Source organism: Conger conger, chromosome 6 (genome assembly GCF_963514075.1).
Source record: "Conger conger chromosome 6, fConCon1.1, whole genome shotgun sequence".
Taxonomy (NCBI): Eukaryota; Metazoa; Chordata; class Actinopteri; order Anguilliformes; family Congridae; genus Conger; species Conger conger.
The window spans coordinates 17,779,689-17,802,534 of NC_083765.1; the positions used below are offsets into that span (position 1 = coordinate 17,779,689).

A 22,846-nucleotide genomic window follows, 5' to 3' on the forward strand; every position below is an offset into this window, starting at 1 on the left:
AAGTTGTGAAGTTTTTATGAGAATTAAAACTGACTAGTAAATGTGACATTGTTACAACATTTTCAGGTAATCTAATAATATTCTACACCTAAAAGTTCTTTATGAATCATACATTTATGAAGATCTTGACTCCAACAGTCTATGGCACACAAGAAACCATTCAGTACATGTTCATTATTGTACAGGAATAATTAATACTAAGTGCACAAACATTCATTTTCACAACATTTCACACTGCATTTGCATTTCGTGGTTGAAAGATTATACAAGTTTTCAGTGTTATAGATTTCAGGGATTATTTTCACTTTCTGCAGATATCTTAATACAGATTATAAATCTGTCATGTATCAAACAGGATTTGCAAGAAATGGAGCCAATTTGTTATAAAATCTTAATATGATTCAAGACTTTTTGACGCCTTTCCATTGGGGAAAAATGGTAAATTCCATTAAATATTTCTTAAAAATTGAAAGTTATGAGAAGCTGATAGACCTTTTTTTATCTAAATTTACAGATAACAAAACTCTCCATTTTACTGGACATCATCTCATCCGTAAGAATCCTGACCAGTCAAAAACTTGAATGCAATCAGACAGAGCATTTTATTTGACAGGATCTTTGCCACGGTACAGCTCCTTCACATAGCTGCAGAATTATTCAAGCATTCTAATTTACAAATACAGATTTTATTCATCAATTGATTTCAGCAACTCACCGCTCAGCGCTTCAGAGAAGCTGTCCACAGCAGGTGTCTGCCTGAACCTTGTGTTCCTACAGACCTTCAGTGATGCAACGTGAGGGTCACAGGCAATACCTAGTAGGCTAAATATGGACACTTTCCCTAAGCATACGCCTACCCACAGCCTCCATGAATACAGGAAATCCGTTTAAGCTCCATCACTGTAACCTGGCCAGGGTAGGCGGTTTCATTCTTTTTTCCTCAGCCAATCCACACCCTTCTATCCCACTTACCTATATTCAATGAATGCATGTGTTCTGCCCAGGTCTAATGTGGTGTGAGGAAATTGGAGGAAGTTAATTGGTTGTTCAGAATAGGTAGCACTCCTGAATTCAGTAATTACATTCGCTAATACCCTCTGAACCCTTAATCCTGGTCAGCCCATCTGGTTACTATAGACAACACCTCTCCTTTGATCTCCATAAAACAAGACAGCCCCATGTTTGAAGCTGGTTTCTAATTGCCATTACATTCATTACAAAACAGAGTGGAATCACAGATATTTATTCAAAAAATATTTTATTCATGAAATCATAATTGAGGGAAATCAGCCTCATTGTTTGTGTAATGAAAACTTGATGAAACAGATCCGTATCCGTGGAGAAAAACAAGTCTCTCTCAGCGATGTGCTTTCCTGGCACTGACTCTACTGTGGGACACTGCCCAACTGACCCATGCCCTCAATCCAGAATACTGCTCCACCAAAAAGGCATTTTATACAATTTAACCACAACCCTCAAAGTTCTCACAGTATTTGGTTGGCAAATCTTTTGTTTAGTTCCATAGAACACATTTAGAGCCGCCCTACAGGCCGTGTGTGTAACGGTGCGTGAATGTGTCTGGGTGTGTCCAGCCGCCCATACACGAGGGATCGCTACTTTTCCAGGGCAGAGGCCCACGTCTCGTCTGAGGGGGGCTCAGGAAGAACCCAGCCCTGAGGGACGACGCTGCCATCGGGGTGATCTATGGGCACCAGGTAGGCATCCCAATCTCTCCTGAGGGGGCAGCAAAGAAATACACTTTTACAGTGCCAATTCCACCACCTCCAAAAACATTACCAATACTTTCTAATACTTTTCCATGAGCTCTTTGCATTTTAGCATGCAGTACAGAAATAAAAAAATATATTAAAAAATGTAATTTTGGAACTGTAAATTAGGATTTGTCTGAAAAAAATCATGACATCCGTATGAGTGTTGGTTCCTACTTTTTAATAAAAACCTGTATACCATATCTGGCTCTTCACAGGCAGAAACTACATGACTGAACAACAATAAAAAAGGAAAAAAGCATTAATAAAACAAGACCACCCACAGAAGGGCTTGCTGAAACGCATCCTCACCTGATCTGAATCAGGGCGTGTAAGGAATGCTCTGCCTGTGTGTAGCACTGTCTGAAGGGCTGGAGAGGGTGATCCGGGTGCATTTCCTCTGAAAAATACAGCAGAAATCCTGTGACACTGAACTGCAGACATGACTGACATTGTCACCATTTCTCTATATTTACACACTGCCTCTTCTCTCCCCTGGGAAAATCAAGTGTTATCCCCATTTATAGTTTCTTTTCCAGAAACAAGAATTGCTCCTTCAAAGCAAAAGCAGGGGACTGCACAATTGACTGAGGCAGTCTGATTGCAGGTTCCTCACTGACCAGAAGGGTCACTCTTGTGGAATGAGGCAGGGAATCTCCTGCTGACTGAAACCCAGCCTTCCTCCTTCTGTAGTGCGATGGGAGGATCTAGAGCTATAGCTATTGATCATTTCATGACTGATTACTCTAGTGATTTTGTATTTTTTGTTAATCAAATTATCTATGAAAATATTAATTCTGTTGACATATTATTGAATAATTAATTGACAAAATGAAGAATCTGAACAGTACTCATTGTTCCAGTCTCCCATTTCAGTCTCAGAAACTGATTGGCTTTCATTATGATGTAAATGTTGTTAGATACCCACCCACATCCAAAATATTCAATGAGCAATTTCATCTGAAAAGGCCAATAATATTTTCATAATAAAACATTTTTATTTATAGCTGACACTTTTATCCAAAACGACTTAGTTGATGAGAATTATCAGGGGTGAAACAATGCGGGGTTAAAGGCCTTGCTCAAGGGCCCGACCGCTGTGCTTATCTTGGCTACACAGGGGCTTGAACCACCAATCCTCGGGGTCCCAGTCATGTACCTTAGCCACTGGGCCACAGACTGCCAATAACTACCTCCAAAGAGCATGGTCTCTGCCTCCCATTTCTTCTGTAGGAACTTCTCCCTATCCTTCTTCTGCCGTCTCTCCTGCTCTTTTTTGCGCTCCTCCTCCTGTTCCCCCTCCAACATGACCCTGAGGGCCTTCTCCTCGGCAGCGTAGACCACGTTGCGCTTCTGTATCAGCTTCCTGAGCCGCTCCACGTGGCCCTCAAACACCTCGTCCGCCTCCGTCTCCGGGAAGACTCCTATATGGTCAAGAGTAACCCAGACACAGTGCTTAAGCCCTAACATAAGAGGAAAATCCCATATTCCACACCATGCATACGAGAGAGTTTGCCTTGTTACTAGATTTAACTGATTAGTAACTACATTACTGATAACACTACTATATAAACTTTTATTTTTTTTTAATCTGATACTTTCCCCCTATATTTACATCCATCAAAGAGCAGTTTTGTCCTCGGTTTGGTTACTACTGTAATTCTACTACCAATGGAGTATTGGTTTACCATTACATTGCTCTTGTTTGTGTCAGCTGACACATAATACAGTTGACTGCAATGCATCCATCACTTGAGATTGTAAGGGGCTTAGAGAAATGCTGAGGTAATGGGAAACTGCATGGAGCTGTCCCCATCTCCACAGATTACATATGTGCTGAGCTAATCGGAACACCGAGGCTGTCCGTATCTCCAGTGTCTCGTGTCTGCCATACGATCTAACAGCAGGCCTTTGCTTAATGTATCCATCATCTATTTCAGCAGGAAGAAATTACCCACAGATTGCACTGCCATTTTAGGTATTACTGCACGCAGCTGTTTTATTATTTTTTTTATTATTTTTAAGAATTGGATGCGGTTAGCAGCAATATAGAAGACATGAGATCTGCACATGAACATACAGATCAGTACATAAACACAGAGGCAATCACGTGCCACCTTGCATGGCCGTGGTACAGAATGACCCACCCAGTAGTCCCAGACACATTCTGAGCATGCCATTTAATGTGCCATGCACTGAAAAGTGAAAATAAAACTTGTGTTTTTACCTTTTCGGCCTGCTGCCTCCTTCCTCAGCTTTCGTAGTTTCTCCAAGGAGCGAAGAATGTCCAGCATTCTCTTGGCATCGGCCTGTTTTTTTCTCACCTCAGAAAGTACACTATCTGCAGCCATTTTCAGCTCCAGTTCCTGTGTTAAAATACATAATTGATACATAAGTTCAAATTCGTACCAGAGTCCGATAACAATGCAATTCCTAGGACCAAAAAATATAGCTAAACTTACATGAATATGGCAAAGACATTCGTGACTGTTACTGTGTTCACAGGTTTCCCCCTACTGGTAAGTCATTGTAAAACATGCTTCTACATCCAGGTTGGTAGCATTTTTACACTATTTACAGGTGAAATCTTATTGAACAAAAAGATTGTCTTCTTATTTGTGGAAAACGAAGAGCTAACAGACACAGTAAATTCTCAACAAGCCAAACTTTCATTGTGTAAAAAAGGTTAATGAGGAAATCATGGAAGACTAATCATGTTCTAGATAGCCTTAATGGATAGGGACATCGGCAATAAAAACACCAACAACAACAAACATGCATGCAGGGTCCCCAGGTCGATATTGACTAACCGGAGTGATTCCTCTTAAGACATGCTTACCCTTTTCTTCTCTTCAACTTTTTGGATGCGTTTCATTCGCCACTTGTCAATGGCAGCCTCCCTTTCAGCAGCTCTTGCGTCCTCTTCTTTTTGATCTTCAACTCGCTCGCGTTTCTTTCTCCGATTTCTGAGTCTTTTCTTACTTATGTGAGCCAATTTATTCTTGACGGTTTCTATATAAACAGGATCACTAAACAGGATCAATTTCTGCAGTAGTGCGGTTTTCATGGCAACTGCCTTGGGATACGATTCTGTCCAAACATTTTCATTCTCTACATTCTCTTTCAGTTTCTCACATGCAGCGGATAACTCTGATACTAATCGAGCGGCGCTGTAAAGAGTTTCCCTCACTTCACCAATGGATGGCTTATTACGCATTTGTTTTGAGGTAGAAGATTTAGTTGTTTTTCTTTTCAATAAAAAATTTACGAGCCACTGTTTGTCCGCCAATTTCTCTTTTGCCTCTGCATCTGAAAAAGAAGGTTGGATTTCCTTTGAATTACCGCTGCATTGATAAGCCTGTTGGTGCCAGCGATCGTTGTGCGTCTGGTGATCAGTCGAGCTGCGATTGCCTTGCGATTGATTATTTTGTCGTTGATAATGCAACTCGTTACTGCCTACATTCTGGAATCCTGTCTGAATCGGTGGTCCACAGTTCGGGTAAGCCTGATGTTCTTCCAAATGCCTATTAAAATGCGGAGCTCCCAATTGACTATGTGGTCTCACATCAGAAGCCTGCTGCCACTGTTGAACAGACACGTTGCGCTGCAAGTAGTCCAAGGGAGGTCTGCAGGAAGAATCTGTGACAGGACCCTTTCGGTCATCAAACCTGCCGGGGAACGGCAAGGGTTGTGGCTCGTAGAGAGGGGGAGGTGGTCTCGTTGGGTCAAAATCCGGGACCATGTTCTGATGTCCCCTGTTAAAGCTATGTTGAGGTAATGGGGCTCCGTACCCATCCCTGCCATGACCAATAGCAGGCGGAGTCGGTGGCCATTCTGTTTGAACATAATTCAACAACTGACTGTTGACAGGAGTTTGCTGTTGGTAAATACTCGGACCAGACCAAAACCCACCAGGAACAGCAGATGTACTTTGAAATGCACCTGGGGAGTCGTATGATGGCTGTGGCAAAGGTGGTCGAGTGAAAGCTCCACTTCTCGTGTCACAGAAATTTGGGTCCGAATAACCCGAATTTGAGGACGACTGCTGTGGTCCATCCTGAAAACGCTGAAATGGTTCCATAGTCCAAACCCCGATTTTCAATTAATTGATCGAGAAAGTCTGCAATTCAACAAGAAAGCCCGAGCACCTGGGTATGCTAGAGCTTCGTATTAGCCACCACTTGAACTGCATATACACAGAACAAGTCACAGGAACCAGTAACTTGTGTTTTACATCCTGGTCCTTAGGTTGTATGCATATACACTTCCGGGTCGGTGGTTGCGCATGCACACTGCCGGGCTGCTCCCAAAGAGCTCAGAAGGGACTCTGAATAGTTCCTGCTCCTCCCACAGAACAGTTCTGTGGCTGCCCCCCCCCCCCTATTTTATACAGCTTTTGTTAGGGATTCTGCTTTTACGAAAGTTACAGTGCAAACATTTATCCGTCATTTTTCCTACAGGCAAATTACATTTACATTACATAAAAAAATACCCAGTATGAGTATGCAATGTGAGTATGGAAATGCGAGCAAATTAGTGTCTTGTCGAGGAAGAGCATAACTTCTGAGATATAGTAAGTCCAATTATGCTTCCCATATCTAATGAAACGACAGGTTTGAATGAAATGTTATGTGGTAAAATCGGTTTAACCTTGCAGCAGTGTTCCTGACAAAATGGACGACTTGGTAAATGGTCTGCATTTATACAACGCCTTTATCCAAAGTGCTGTACAATTGATGCTTCTCATTCACCAGTTCACACACACACACACACACACACACACACACACACACACACACACACAACAATGGTGATCGACTCCCATGCAAAACACCAACAAGATAATCAGGAGCAACTGGGGGTTCCTTTGATTGAACCGGCAACCCTCCGACTGCTCTTACATCCTGAGCCGATGTTGCCCTGCTTGGGCTGCCAGACATGAATTCACATAAAAAAAGAAACAAGGCAAGCAATTCTATCTGCAGCTTTGAAATATGAGAAACTTTAGGTTTCTGATATAAAAGGCTACTCTTGTTAGGTTTTTACATTATCCTATGAATTACACCACAATTTAGGATACATTTTAGGTTAGTTTCAGATCGGATCAAATTACTTTCAAGCAAAACATGAAATGCCACCTCAAAAGACGACATCCCCACATCATACATTATCAACCAGACATTAAGGTCATCTACTGCAGGACTTAAAGCTAGTTTGATTTTTAAAGTATTTTTTTAACACTAACACAGAATATCAGAGGATCCCCATCAGTCCCAGTTAAAAAAAAAAAATTCAGACAGTCTCTTGCAGAGATTTGTTTGGTTGTATTAAGTGTTTTTGTTTCATTTCTTGTTTATTTTTATGGTCTTACCTTTGTTTCATTGCACTAAACCTTTTTTATAGCAGAGGGGGATTGTAATCCTCTGATGTAGGGGATCCTGATCTGTGCAGTCCTGTTATAGACATATACATAGCATGTACATTATTTCTGTACACTTGGTGTTAGACATGTGAAAAGTTCAATAAATAAGCTTAAACCTTAAAGCGCTCATGACTAAAGTCGAAGTTTATAACTACGCATGGCATCCCATAACAGAGCCACCTGGGATGCCATCATGACTACTGTCTGTTCTGGCTCCCCGTTGAGGTCAGAACTGTAGAATCTCTTCCCACCTTCAAGCACAAACTGAAGACGCACCTCTTCAAGCAGCACCTCTCCCCGTCCCTCCCTGCCTCCCTGTGAACCTTAATTGTTGTCTTTCTGTGATTTCCTTTTTATGTATTGGTATTTTTAGTTTGGTCACTTTTAGTTTGGTCAAGTTTGGTCACTTTTGCTTTGTTGTTTGTTTGTTTGTTTGTTTGTTTGTTTGTTTAAAAAAAAAAAAATTCAAATAGGCCATCTTTGTTGTACAGGTAGCAGTTGAAATTGTACTTCCCTCTAGGGTCTTTCAGCGCACTTATCCCTGGTTATGGGTATGCACTTTGCTGTATGTCGCTCTGGATAAGAGCGTCTGCCAAATGCCATTAATGTAATGTAATCTATTCTAGCAGCATTTTATTGCAAAAATAACAAAGCAATTCTCACATATTTATGTCCTCTAAAAGAAAAGGCAGGTGTATATATCCTAAAAATAATGCTTTCACATTTGAGGATGAGCACTACACTTCAGTGTAGTTCAGTTCAGTTCTCATAATGCATAGATATTTCAATAATCCATGTTCAAGTTAGAAAGGTGGAAATGTACAAAAAGCATTTTTGCACATACACTTTTTCATACATTAAAGGTACAATAGGTAAGAGTTGTGTTAAAACATTGTTAAGACCATTGTAAATTCTTTCCCATCATTGAAAAAGGCTCACTGACATGTTGACTCACCCTCTGCCTGTGTTTATTGTCCTTAAATTTGGGTTTCAAAATATACAGTTGACAGCCCGACACCCGATGTATAATTGTACAATAATTGAAGCTCATTGGTTGAAAATTGGTTCTAATTGCCACAGTCAATGGCATTTCAACGTCAGCGCATTTACATAGGAGAGGGATAAACAGTGTTGTGGTTTGACAAGTTTGCTGTCTTGACCCGTTAGAAGTCAGAAATTACCTTTTGTACCTTTAACCTATCCAAGGGGGTGGGTAGTTTTCTTTCACTGTGCAATTTATATACATAATGATCTCCAGAATACATGAAACATTCAAGCTGCCTAGTTTATACAGAGATTTATTCATATTTTAAACAATCACATCTATAAATCCTTGAGGTTCACAAATGTTTTAGGGCAAATAAGTTTGCTTTTTGACCTGTATGCATGTTTGCATTGAATCAAAATGAATAGGTAGCAATTTACAAACTAAAAAAAAGCGGTTTCTTTAGAAGAAACCGACAGTGAATGTACAGTTACAATATACAGCGTTCAGCAAACTTGCTGAGGCTTTGCCAAGGACTGCAGTGTGGTTCAACCTGAAGATATAGAATGGCTTTTACACTTAGGAGAAAATGGCTGTCCATAAAGAAACATAACACTGCACCACAATTGGAAAAAACTCTAGCCTTCAAACTCCCCCAGTATAAGTGTTAAAAAGCTGGTTTGTGTTTTAAATCCAGTTCCTTTAAAATGTCAACAGACATGCATACATGTAGTACTTCTTCAGGTGTTATGCTATGTGAATATCTTTTATGAGAAATCCCTTTTCAGCAGCAGAACTGTTCATTTTTTTCAGTTTAAAAACATTACTTTCAACATTTGTTCTGTGAAATATGCTAGTTTAAGTACACACAATCATAACTTCCAAATTACCTTCAGGTATCTGACCTTTTAAACTCCATTACAGTAGAACTGTTTAACATCAATATGCCTGTTTAAATCAAAAAATGAAAACATCAAAACAAATTGATGCGTTAACAGATTTGAATACTTAAATGAAGACCATTACATGTAATTAATTTATAAATTGGCAAAAACTCTAGTACTACTTTTTCAAGTGTAGGTTATGATCCCATCTATATCCATTTGGTTCCCAAACCATTTCAACAGAGTCTTCAAAATCAAAATAGAGCTACCTACTTAATTTGTTAAGAATAAAATTGATCTTCACACAGATAAACATGTTAACAGTCCCCCTTTCAACAAAAGAGAGAATCGAGTAGGTCACCTGGTAAATGCACCTCCAAACACTTATAAGAATTATCTTCCAATACATGGAAACAGGGCTTCAGAGGGACAAGCCTAACTTGTTTGTCCTCTGTTTATACCGTTGTAGAAAAACAATCACCTTGTTACTCAGTTATAGTATGTTCCTTCTGATCTTGCATCATTACATTGTTGATGGATTCCAAGAAATCCATAGCTTATTTTCTTAAGGGATTAGATTCTATGTTTCGGTGTTGAATTTTTTTTTTTGAAATGAGCAACAAGACATGTCAATTGTTGGCTGCATCTGCTTGCCGTGGCCAGCTCTCCTCTTCAATGCCAGAATCATATTCTTCATCAGCAGACTCTTTGGCAGGTGCTCTGAAAATAAAACAAAGGTTCAAGCAAACGTATTTCTGAATCAGAACCACTGGAACTATACACGATTGTGCTACAGACATGGGTTGCAGTGAATATGCCGCATAAATATTAAATATCTTACCTGATGTACCGGGGATCTGATTTTCCGTGAACAACTTCTTTGTTGAGTTCAACAGCCATGATGTCAGAATGTGGCACTTCAAACATGGGTTCAAGCAGCAGCTTTTCCTGTCAAAAAGAACAGCATGTCAGGAGGGAAAAGAGTGGTCAGGTGGCATTGTTCAGCAAAAAGCACATACCACAGTTCCAGGCATTTTTTACATTTACATTTTAGTCATTTGGCAGACGCTTTTAATCCAAAGCGACTTACAAGTGCATAGGTTCTTCCACAAGTCAAAGCATCACATCCATAACTAGGAAAATACACATGAAATGCTGTTCTAAACATATAGTCATCAAAGTGCAGTAGTTGACGTTTCATTTGGCCTGCCTTATTGTGTGCAAGTGACTCATTTGGTACATGGGGCTGAGTCTGACAATGCTGTGTCCTTCCTTCCTTTCTAGACACATATATTAGTTTATGTATTAAAGATAAACACTTGTGTTTGTTAAAAAATAAAAAATAAAATAAAAGAACATCAAAACAAATTGAGCAGCCTATATCCAAGTGAATAATGACAGAGACCTTGAAGGTTGGAGGTTGAAGCCTTAGTGTAGCCAAAATAAGATCTGTGCAGCTGTTGGGCCCCTGCGTAGTCTAATCAATTGTAGGTGGCTTTAGATAAAATGTGTCAGCTAAATAACTGAAATGTAAGTTTTGATGCTCTTACCATAATCGATCGTAGCCCACGAGCTCCGGTCTTCCTCTCCAAAGCCAATCTGGCAATGGCTCTCAAGGCATCTGGAGTTACATTCAGTTCACACTGAAAAGTGATTTATAAAGAAAAATGTTCATAATGAATCCACAACATTCATCTTTGGAAAAATAAAGACCTAGTGTCTCTGTGCCTGGTCATCCGGTTTTACCAGAAGCCTGTCCCTGGCAGTATATTTCTGTGAAACCAGAGGTGCCAGGCAGGCAAGAATAGTTTCTACCCTCAGGCAGTACGCCACGACACCACTAACTGCACTGACCAGACCACATTCATATTCTCCCCCTCGTTCAGTAAGTGAATAGCACATAGCTAGTGAACACACAACACTCTTGATCACTGGACTCTTGGCCCCTCAACTTAAACTCATAACTTATATAACTCACTTGCACAGTGCACAATGCACTTTAACTCACTATACTGGTCACATGTACAGTCATGCACTTTGTTTAGCCCATCATTGTGCTTATTGCCTTTTCATTTGTTTTGATTAGTTATATTTAAGCCTCCCCCAAAGGGGGCGGAGGGAGGCTTTTTTCCTGATTGCTGTCTGTCATTGCTGCCATCTATCAACATGAGGACCAAATGAGTGTCAATGCCAGTAAAGTGTCAGTGTCAGGCCATCATGAGGCTGAAAAATCAATAAATTGATCATAACCAAAAACATTGGGTGTGACAAAATCAACCGTTTGGAATATTATTAAAAAGCACCAACACACTGGTGAGCTCAACAATTAGCAAACAACCGGGAAGACCACTGCTGGGGTGAATACTTTCTACTGGGAAGAAAACCCCATTTTCAATTATTGAACAGATCAAGAACATTCTCCAGGATGTAGGTCTAGATGTGTCAGACTACCATAAAGAGAAGACCACACCAGCATATCCTTAGGTAGTTTACCGCAAGATGCAAACCACTGATAAGCCTCAAGAACAGCCAGGTTAAAGTTTCCTAAAAGTACATCATAAAAACAAGAGTTCTGGAACAAAGTCTTTGAGAGATCAGACAAGTACTAACCTGTACCAAAGCATGGAGAAAACATACTGCTAAAGCTACCAGGAAGTTTTTCAGGGCCAGAAAGCAGAATGTTCTTGACTGGCCAAGTCAATCACCCTGCTGAATACAACTGAATATGCGTTTCAACTTGCTGAAGACAAGCCTGAAGCAGGAAAAGAATATGGATGCAGTACATGTATGCTTCTACTGTGGCAGTGAATGGGGAGCAAGCAGTCCACAAGGCAACATAAATCTTAAGTGTTGAATCTGACCTTGTCCATGCTGAAGAGGGCCTGGTACTGGGGCACCACGGCGTTTCTGGGCTCGATCAGGATGCGCACCAGCGTCTCCTCGTCCAGGCTGTGCAGAGGCACCACCACGGGCAGTCGGCCCACAAACTCGGGGATCATGCCGAACTCGATGAGGTCACGCGCCTCCACGTGGCGAAGCAGCCGGTCCTTCTCCTCCATCTCCTGCACCGTGTCCACCTCCCCACTGCTGTTGGCCAGGTCGGCAGCCGCGGCCGCACGCCGGCCCTTCCCCAGGTTCGACGGGGTGCCGAAGCCCAGGTACTGATCCGCACCAGGGCCGGAGGGTGAATAACGCACAGCAACGCTTTGTCACAAACAATGCTGTGCCATTTTACCTGCCCATTCCTTCTTACTTTGTGCTGGATCCAGTGTTTACAAAATGACTTTTGGCAATGACTGGATGGCAGGAACTCACCTTTTCATTCTTTCGCCTGCTGATTATTCGGTCAAGTCCGTTAAAAGCACCAGAGGCAACAAACAGGATGTTAGTAGTGTCCACCTGCACCGTCTCGCCTCTCAATTTCCTCGAATTCTTTTCAGGAACATTGACAATGGTACCTTCCAAAAGTTTGAGTAACCCCTAACAAAGGACAACCAAAGCAAACAAAATATCAGAGCTGACACCATCAAGAGAGTGCACAGAATTAATCATTTCACAATTTAACTTAGTGTAGTAATATCAGTACACTAGCATTGCTCATGTCTCTTACTGATGGTAAATGTTAGTCTGTGCGTGTGCGACATCCTTCAGAGATATGAATGCAGCGGAAACCCAAGCAACCCTAACAAGACAAAATGTAACCCTACACCTGGCAGAATGCCCCCATCGCTACACTCTCCCAGTCAATATCATGAAATGATCCAGACTTAAAACTGATGTACAGGCTGCGATGAAGCCTTCAAAAAATATCATTTGTTATATACTCCTGAGATGCAACATGGCTAAGTAGGACATTTCATATACTGACTTGCTGTACGCCTTCCCCGCCAACATCTCTCAACTGATGAATTCCAGGGACACTGCCAATTTTATCAACTTCATCCAAAAAGACAATGCCTATAAAGGAGGAAAAGTATCATTAAATACCATATTTTAACTATTCTTAATTATTACTAAAAATGTTTTGAAACATGTCCCTTTTAGTATTGTCTTTATTATGACAAATGCAGAATGTGCCATGATAACTACAATGTAAAATAGTATTTATAATAAATAAACTTCAATGTTAGAGAACACCGACCCACCGACCTACCTTGCTGTGCTTTCTCAACGGAGTAGTTAGCATCCTGCAGCAGCTTGGCAATCACAGACTCGATGTCTTCGCCCACATATCCGGCCTGGGTTAGCGTGGTGCAGTCACAGATGGCAAAGGGCACATCCAAGCATTTGGCAAGGGTCTGAGCCAAAAGCGTTTTACCTTGCCATATGGAATATGGAAAAATTAAAAAAGGTACGGATGTAAATGGTCACAAAAAATATCCCAGATAAACCATGTTATATCTTACCTGATCCTGTTGGGCCCAACAGCACAATGTTGCTCTTCTCCAGTTTAATGTCGGTGTGGTTCGAGTCCAGGACCTCGCCCCCTCTCTTCTCCTGCGGGGTCTGCTGGTTCACCTGCTGCTGCATGGAGGCCCCGAGGGCATTGCCATGAGGGCTGATTCCAGCGATTTGCAGCAGCTCTGAAATAAGGACGTCACCAGTTTGACACAGACAAAAGTAACATGGCTAGCCTACAGACATGCACATTTTTGCCTCCTTATTAATTTAATTCCCAGCCAATCTTTAAGGCGAGTTCAATGTCTTCTTCACCAGTTCATAGAATAACACCATGATAGCATTGCACGGAAACTGGCTTAAAACATCCAGCTTTACTTCAAGATAAGAAAAGAACAATTATTATACCCAAAAGGACAGAACTGCACAATCAGCTTTATAATCACATGAAATATGTGCATTGGGGTTGGAATATTGTGGACTTGAATGAACACGCTATTCAATATTGCCAAACCCTCAGAAGTACATCACTGAATAAACAGCAGTTCTCTTGAGAATTTACGTTCACACAAGTATGATTAGTTGAAGGTCATAACTTTATGCAACAATCCACATAGTCAATAACACAATGTACATTTTTGATATAGAGAAAGATGACAAATTTGTATAATGAAAATTAATCAAACATTAAACATAGGTAAACCAGAATCACCTGGACATCGTTTAGGTTTAAAAGAAAAAAAGCAAAGAAAAGAAAAAGAAAAAAAGCAAAGTCAATTTTAAGAGCCAAACAAACACATGGAGCTCTTCCATTAATTTACTCATGACATCAGTGAAATGTATTTTAATGCAGTAATCCTACTTCTAGTTCTGTATACCATACTGCTGAGAAACATGACCAGATTTCCACAAATGATTACAATAAATCACATTCAGACAAATTCACAATGAAATGGCAAATGAACATACCCCAGCCCTGTACTCAATACCCTCAAATTGTTTAGCTTTCTAGGTTTCCAGAATCATCCAAATATGGAAGAATTTAATTTAATTTAATTCAAGCAACTGTGAGATAACATGATTACATTCCAGTCCATTGCAGAGTGGAGACAAACAGGAGATAATGACTAATGATGTAAATTGGCACTTTTCACCCTCTTATTTTCTAGTCAAGATTTGTGTAAGAGCAAAATGATGCACATGTGTATTTCCCTGAACTGTCATAACTACTCTCCTGTGGCCATGTTTAATAGCCATTATAACCTTGTTTTCGTTCACAATGTTGGCAACAGGTCAAAGTTCAAGCTATTAATAGTTCCGTCCTGCGCAGTGTAAAGTTACCGCATGGATTGATAAACTAGGGCACTGGGATGCTTCATATTTCCCCCTGCACATGATTGAGAAAGAAGGCAGCAAGCACTTTGGATGGAATTATTCCAGTAGTTTTTGCACTTGTGCAACCACACAGCAGAAGAATATTGGCATATTTTACCTTTTTTTTTTTTTTCCCCCACACAAAAAATTCTAGTTCATATTGATTCAGATTTTAGGTGGAATTATTCATTCAGAATTGCATTGTCATTGATGCATGGCTGTGCTGACAGGCATAGGATTTTGGCATTTGTACAACACAAAGGTTAGTTGATTAAAAAAGAAAAGCACTGAATGTGAAAGTGGAGCTGCTTAGTGTGCCACTCTGGAGAGTACACTAGCCTTGTAGCCTCAGTTAACATCTAACAGTCTACAAATAAGGGGCATGAGGAATTATCACTTACTTGTAAATCTGTATTCATCTTCCCGTCTTCTTATTTCTAGCTCTACAGAAAGAGGATGAAAGTTGTCATATCAAAAGACCACTATCAAACTACTGCCGCCTCCACAAAAGAATGCTCCACTAGCTATGCAGATGGCATAGCATCAGTCCTGAACCTCCCTACACAGGTTCTCACATTTTGTTTCCATAATACACGGAAAACAATGAACTGAAAATGACACTTTACACAATATACTCGATTGTACAAATGCCAAATCAGAGGAGTCCAACAGCCTGCAAAATCTTTTTGGGGCCTTGTGCTTGTGTGGCAGTAGTGAATGCAGTTCTCACTGCAGAGAACAGCATTCAGAAAAACAGCTGGTTGAGGGCACTGCAGGGTGGCTCATTTGTTTAAGGCACCACGCTGTGGTGCATGGATGACCCCCACGGTTTAGGCTTTTGGATCAAATCCGGACCCAGCCAGTGCTGATTGTGGCCAGTAGTTCCATGGGGTGATGCGCAACTGCCAATTGCATCGCCCAAGGTATGGGAGGGTCTAGTCGGTTAGGGGTCCGCACTCTGTAGAAACCCCTGCAGGGCGATCGAGTGCTTGTGGATTGCATGTCAAATGCACAAATGAAGGGTCTTCCTCTGACTCCACTCTATGCAAGCTTAGCTGTCGTCTGCGGTGTGAAAAGAAGCAGGCTGGAGACACTTCGGGGAGAACTGTGAATATCTAGACTCTCCCAAACCAGCAGTGGGGTTCGTGTTTGAACGTGGCAGCAGATAGTTAGCCATTCCAAGTTAAGCTGGCAAGTGGACATGCTAGATCTGGATTTCTAAGATGCCTCATGCCTGGGGCAGCACATGCACAGATACATTTATCTGTTGTTACCACCAGCTCTGAAAAAATAGAATGAACAGAAATGACTTAATTATCCCTTTACATAAAAGGTGGGGTACATTTGCCTTTGAGAAATCTACATGACATTAGAAATCTTAGCATAGGCCCTTATCCCGGGCAACTTGCATGCCTACCCTGTTATCATTGTATTCTTATTGATGGAATTTAGGTTAAATACTTTACAAATTAAGCAATGACCCATCCTGCAATCAAACCTACAATAACAACGACTAAACATAAACCATAAATGTTACAGAACACTAAAACTTAAGAAACTGTGTTAAATTATATGAACATATAAACTTAAAAGTGAGGAAGGAGGGTTTTATGTGCCATTCAGAAAAAAGCCATACACTTTTACAGGGAAAGAAAATATTAAAAATGAATAAATAATAAAAAAAGAACAAAAAACGGACAAAAACTGAGTAAAAAAAAAACAAAAAAACAAAAAAACCCAGCAAATAAGACTCCTCCCACTCATAATAAAATACACAATTGACAATTGCATGCATGACTTCAGTCATCCAATGTTTTCTAGATAGCAATTCATCAAGTCACCATTTACAATGAACGGATAAAGCTTCATCTGCCTACTGAGGGTAGTATTTTATTTCACAGTTGATGTTACCTTTATTTACCAGATGGTCCTATCCATGGCGACTTACAATGCAACAATATACAATGCATGTCACTCTGGATAGGGCTGTCTAGGTCTGGATAGGTAATGCATTCCCCAGTTTACCCTGATTAATATGAGCAATTCAGCAGCTGACCAACAACATTTCCAGACCCGATTTCATCGGGTGGGGGACAATTAAGTGCTGAGTTAAAACAATAATTAGCAAGCCCTGCAGTCATCCAGGATGAAGTTTAAGAACCCCTGCATTAAAACAAGCAGCAAAGACCTCAGCACAGCCTTCAACAAACTAGAACTTTCCAAGTGTTTATTTTCATACCACCAAGACAGTGACTACCAACCTCGTGGTGTGAGGGAGGTCTGTTTCTCCACTTCAACCTGCTGCCTCGGACCAGCTGGGATATTGTTGTAAATGCGTTTGTAATGGTTGTAAACAGCCACTGCTAGCACTTTCTTTGCATAGGACTGGCCGACAACATACTTATCGAGGTAGGCATAGATCTAAAAAGACAAAAAAAATAATTGTAATGACTTCAAAGGGAGAACAGTACAGTAGCTTGGTAATGTGCAATTGAAATGACTCAAGCAGACAACGAGAAAATCGACAACAAATAAGGGTTTTTCTGTTTGTTTGTTTATTCTAGGAGGTGGTGACGTCTTGCCTTTTTTGGAGGCGGAGGTGGCTTTTGCTGAAAGGCCAGTTTGACCGCTTCTGCAGCAGATTCCGGCTCTTTATTCAGACCCTTCTTGGAGTCCGTTTCAGAGAGCACCACAAAAAAGTGATGGCACTTCTCACATTTCACAAAGCGTGTTGAAGCTGGAAAAGTAAAAGATTTTAAAAAATCTAAATCAAATCCTTGAAACTAATCAAAATAGTCATACAACTGGTATGTCATGAGCAGCTTTTTTTGAGTACAGTCATACCACATAAAATATAAAAAAATGTACTTCAGTATTCTTGAAATGAAAGATTCAATAACCCAGAGGTCCCTGGGTAACATGGTGGTTGGTCACACTTCCTAGGTTTTTATATGCAATTTGCACAATAGCGTTTTGCAGAAACATGATGAAAGTATTATGTCCGTTCTTTAGGAGAAGTAAGCGGTTTAAATGTATTGTCCCGTTTTCAACTGGTGGAGAATTTTCACCTCATGTGCGTCACACGAAGATAACCACTCCCCTTATCCCTCTCCTATAACTTGTGATCCATAGTTTGAGCCACTGGTCTACAGCAAAAACTCATGTTAGGTTCACTTAAATTTGACTGCCTTTTAAGGACTATTATTTCTGCTTACATTCATTTAGCTAGCTAGTTTGCTTTCATAAGGACGTTATATTTTATCCTAACTTGGCAAGTGAGCTAGCAAAAATTATTACTGGATAAGTCAGCGTCCTTACTTCAGCAATCGATATACTAACTATAGTTGCTATACTAACTTAGCTAGCTTGTGAAAGTTCAGTCTCCCAAGATGAGCATGTATTACGGAGGTAGCAATGGGCACGGTCTGTCAATCACAATTCTCATTACCATGCACAGACAGTTTTGGTGAACTTTTATAGTGGGAAATTTAGAAATTAATAAATATTATGAACATTTGTTTTATTGTTACCTAAAGACACTGGTAAGTAACCACCATGTTACAACTTTAACATACCTCAACATATTTATACACACCCACACATATAAAAATCCCAGAAGATCAGTAGCTACAGAAATACTGAATTGGCTAACTCAGCACTTTATTAGGAACACCTGTACACCTACTTATTCAAGAGATTATCTAAATCAGCCAATCGTGTGGCAGCAGTGCAATGCATACAATCATGTAGATACGGGTCAGGAGCATCAGCTAATGTTCACATCAACCATCAAAACGGGGGGAAAATGTGATCACTGATTTCGACCGTGGCATGATTGTTGGTGGCAGACAGGGTGGTTTGAGTATCAGAACTGCTGATCTCCTGGGATTTTCACACACACAAGTCTCTAGCGTTTGTAAAGAATGATGCAAAAAACAAAAAGCAACCAGTGAGCAGCAGTTCTGCAGACAGAAACGCCTTGTTAATGAGGAGGAGAGGAGAATGGCCAGACTGGTCATAACTCACAACGCATCATAACTAAGTGGATAGGCCACTGCAGTAGAACTCTAAAAAATAAGTCTAATAAATAAATAAAGTACACACACACACACACACACACACACACACACACACACACACACACACACACACACACACACACACACACACACACACACACACACACACACACACACACACACACACACACACACACACACACACACACACACTTACTTACTTTACAGATTTATTACAGTCATTGACCGGCTACTGCAGAAGTGTCCATCCGACAATTTAAATAACTTTCATCAGTATGTTATGCAAGACATTTATTTTTAGAGTCCTACGATTTGTCCAAGAGGGATGACCTAGTGGAGTCTGATATTGACCACAGACTTCTGCAAGGCCTTCACATATAAGAGACTAAAAATAAATATTCCATGAGGTATATTTTTCTGCAAACCATTTGCAATTCAGACTTCAAAACACTCACAGACAAACGTTTCCACGTGAGTGCAGGGATCACCACACTTTGGGCAGCGGAGCTGGCCGCCTCCTTTCCCGGAGCTTCCTGAACTTGCAGATCTTTTCCCTGCTCCTTCGCTCAATGACTTCTGCTTAGTAAGAAGGCAAGAACAGACATTGAACACATTGAAAAAAAATAATAATAATAAACCCCAAAAAAACCTTCAAATCTAAATGCCAATAAAGAAAGTAGTTTGCATATTCTAGTACATAATGTATGTAATGAATGTGCTTTTATGGGATGAGGTAAGAAGAATGTGCAGATATCTAATAGAAATTAAAAAGAACATGCATACCTTCCCATCTCCAGAGCCATCTTTTGTTGTTCCATCTTTTGGTGCAAAATACACTGCAGTCTCAGAGAATGACCTCACAGGGACTCTTCGAGTCAGATGAACTTCATGAGAACTTGGTCTGCCAAATGCAAACAACTGAACCCGAGAGCAAGTGAATCCTGAAACACCAAAAAACATTATCCGATTAACCATAATAAGTCTTGTGTTTTTTTAAGATACATTTGCAACTACTTATCCTATATGCACATCTCTGAAACAGCCCCGTACATGTATATCATACTGTCATTTTCACAATTAAAATATCATTGGCAACATCAAGACAGATGGCTGGGCTGCCAACTGATGTATCACAAAAATAATTTTACTTTTACTGTCGCTAACAATGAACAATTAACAACAAGGGGCCACAAGACTGAGAAACCTATTATGAAACAAAATGACCATTAAAAAATGAAAAAAAAAGTAAAATAAGAAATTTAAGCATGCATGTTTTTATAATCTGCTAATTAGGCCTGGAACTGGAACACACACACATACATGTAGGCCTGTGTGTGTATGTATGCATGTATATAGCTACATAAATACATATACACACATAGCTTTAAAGCTACATGTAGCATACATGCGTATGAGTTATATAACGTTAGCCATAACGTTGAAGTTACATATTGCTTAGCTAAGCACACTTAGTTTATGCAAACACCAGCAATAAGCTACAACTAAGTTACAAACTGAATCATGGTCTGCATTACTACACTTATTTTACCTTTATTGAAAACGTTGAGATAGCCTGTGTACTATAATCTGGGTTTGTCCAAATTATTTGTATTCATAATATTCCATAACGTTACTGGATGCCATGACGGTTGCCTTCAAATCTATATTTACACAAAGAAGCCTGGAACTTAGTTAACTTAGTCTAGCACTGTATGGTTATATGTTATTGCTCTTGACTCACAATAAACAGAATAACGAGCAAGTACTAAACTGACGTTAAAACTTAGCTAGTCTTACCCAAAAAGGTTGTCGCTAAACGATTAGCAATAGCACACGTTAGGCTAAAGAACGAAAGGTATGTAGACATTCCAGGAAATACAATTTAACACCCGTGCAAAGGTTAGTCATAGAGCTGAAACTCGTATTAAAGCCTATAACTAAATGTCATATTTACCAACATAGCATGTAGCTAACATCACGGGCCTAACCCGTGTTACAGACAAGGCTAGCCAGCGAAGTTAGCTAACGATATCAGGTAAAAGTTAAGATATCTAGCCAACTCAGCTGGAGAACTAGTAAGCGTTACTCACCTTTATGTGCTGAATTTATAAGCAATCTCGCCGCAGATGCGCACGTGCAGGACATGTTTTCATTAACAAGGGTCCAGCCACGATTAACAAATAAATTTGTGTAGAAATATGTTCCAGGTCTGTGTTAGCTTGCAAGCTACACTGTAGCAAAGATGGTAGCTACGGTAACTGGTTAACGTCGGGTACGTTCTGTTCCGTAAATGCCGTGTGATGTTGAAATGTGTTGGTAGGCCCAAGCCTGTAAAAGCGGAGGTAACAGATTAGACTATAAAAACAAGCAAGAAAACAGTCTTGTATCAGAAAATGGGCAAATCAAAACATTATCAACTCCCATTGTATTTGGTAAGGTCATCATTTTTCAGAATGCAATTCAAGTGAATACTGTTGTCTGCATATTAACCGTGTCGTTGGCAAATAGCTAGATGACAGCACAGGCCAAAACATTTTCTGGATTGCTAGCTAACTACTGTTGTACTTACGGGTGAATCCGCGAAAGGAACCAACCATACACAATTAGATTGAATAAATTCGTCGAGTCACGCTGAGAAAACGGAACTCGAGCTAAGTGCTCCAGGTCCGTTTGGCATGTGTAGTTACAATGACACACACTAGTAGAGATTGCATTGGTAAACTCCCAAAACGCAGTTTCTTGTCTGTGACAGTACAAATCCCGACGTGATGTAAGCTGCTATTGCTATTACGAAGTCGGTCACCGACACAGGTTATAGCTATTCCTGAAAAGTAAAATGTTATAAAGGTAGTTGGTTAGCCAACAATATTTGTAGGCGTAGCCGTGATATATTCTGCCCCTATGTGTGTGTGCGTGTGTGTGATTGATTTGTTTTTGTATGAGCTAATTTCATGGCATTTGCATGCCACTTTTACTTTAATTGTTAAAAGTCTTAGTCTTTTATAATTCCATCTACCAGTCATAGTATTTTAAATCATAAATCCCTGTGATAATGTTATATTGCATTCATTAGAAATACTGTTCATTTATTTAACTTATTATTCAAGATTCTGTAAGATCTCAGGGTTAAATGCACAAACTGCTACTAATACTACTACTACTACTACTAATAATAATAATAATAATAATAATAATAATAATAATAATAATAATAATAAGGGGTGAGAAAAGGCCCGGAACCCTCAAAGTGCTGTTCCGGGTTTTACTCAGAGAAGTTATCCAGCGAACTCAATAATCGTGCCCCCAATTTGGCTCCTCTTGTTCTCACACACGTTCTCACACCAGCTAGAGGCTGTGATAGGCTCTCTGTGAAACCGCTTTGCATTTTCAACTCCTAAATTAATAAATGAATTGCACTACTTAAGCACAGATATTGATTGACAGAAAAGTTTACAAGTAATAGCTACATGTTAAATTCAGTTCCATTACTCACTACTGTGGACTTGCAGTATTGTTGTACAGAGGCATGTTAGGTTTTGCTAGATACAGTTGGAAATGTCCAAATCAAAACTGATAAGAGTGGTTATACAACATTTAAAGTAAAAAAATAACAATAATCATGATTCAAATAATGAATTATTATTGATATTCCATTGAGACCTTAAGTAGAATCAGGTGTCTTAATACTGGGCTGAAACACCTGCTTCCACACTAGCTCTTTTTGTAAAATATTGGACACCCCTGCTTCATATGGATGCATTTTTCTTGTTACTGCAGTGATACTCAATCCTGGGGAGCCACTGAGTCTGCTGATTTTTTTTCTCTCCTTATGGTCAGTGATCAATTCAGACCCAAGAAACCAGGTGACCTACTGTGTGATCAACTGCTTTAACTGATCAATTGCTGTGCTACTCAAGTACTGAGTAACAATGGAAGCCAGCAGACCCCCACTGACCCAAATACATGCTTTTCAT

At 40.0% G+C, this 22,846-nt stretch overlaps 2 protein-coding genes across 6 annotated transcripts; both read right to left on the reverse strand.

The window, feature by feature from the left end:
* Positions 1-1,164: 1,164 nt before the first annotated feature.
* On the reverse strand, positions 1,165-6,019 carry pdcd7 (programmed cell death 7). The gene is made up of 5 exons (XM_061246125.1): positions 4,609-6,019; positions 3,997-4,135; positions 2,963-3,193; positions 2,082-2,169; positions 1,165-1,734 (listed from the first exon to the last, which is right to left on the reverse strand). Exons 1-5 carry the CDS (start codon positions 5,848-5,850, stop codon positions 1,614-1,616), a joined length of 1,821 nt encoding a protein of 606 aa, XP_061102109.1. The 5' UTR covers positions 5,851-6,019; the 3' UTR covers positions 1,165-1,613.
* Positions 6,020-8,473: 2,454 nt separating this feature from the next.
* On the reverse strand, positions 8,474-21,786 carry clpxa (caseinolytic mitochondrial matrix peptidase chaperone subunit Xa). Of its 5 annotated transcripts, XM_061246101.1 has the most exons (15): positions 21,442-21,786; positions 20,963-21,200; positions 19,656-19,813; positions 19,328-19,448; positions 17,415-17,569; positions 17,094-17,253; positions 15,234-15,275; positions 13,467-13,643; positions 13,214-13,378; positions 12,929-13,017; positions 12,376-12,540; positions 11,922-12,221; positions 10,611-10,703; positions 9,902-10,008; positions 8,474-9,780 (listed from the first exon to the last, which is right to left on the reverse strand). In XM_061246101.1, the coding sequence occupies exons 2-15, from the start codon at positions 21,015-21,017 to the stop codon at positions 9,690-9,692; spliced, it is 1,878 nt and encodes a 625-aa protein (XP_061102085.1). In that variant the 5' UTR covers positions 21,018-21,200; positions 21,442-21,786; the 3' UTR covers positions 8,474-9,689. The 5 variants fall into 5 exon arrangements, with proteins under 5 accessions (XP_061102085.1, XP_061102088.1, XP_061102087.1 ...); XM_061246104.1 differs by lacking the exon at positions 15,234-15,275; XM_061246103.1 differs by lacking the exons at positions 20,963-21,200; positions 21,442-21,786 and adding an exon at positions 20,827-20,912.
* Positions 21,787-22,846: the final 1,060 nt, after the last annotated feature.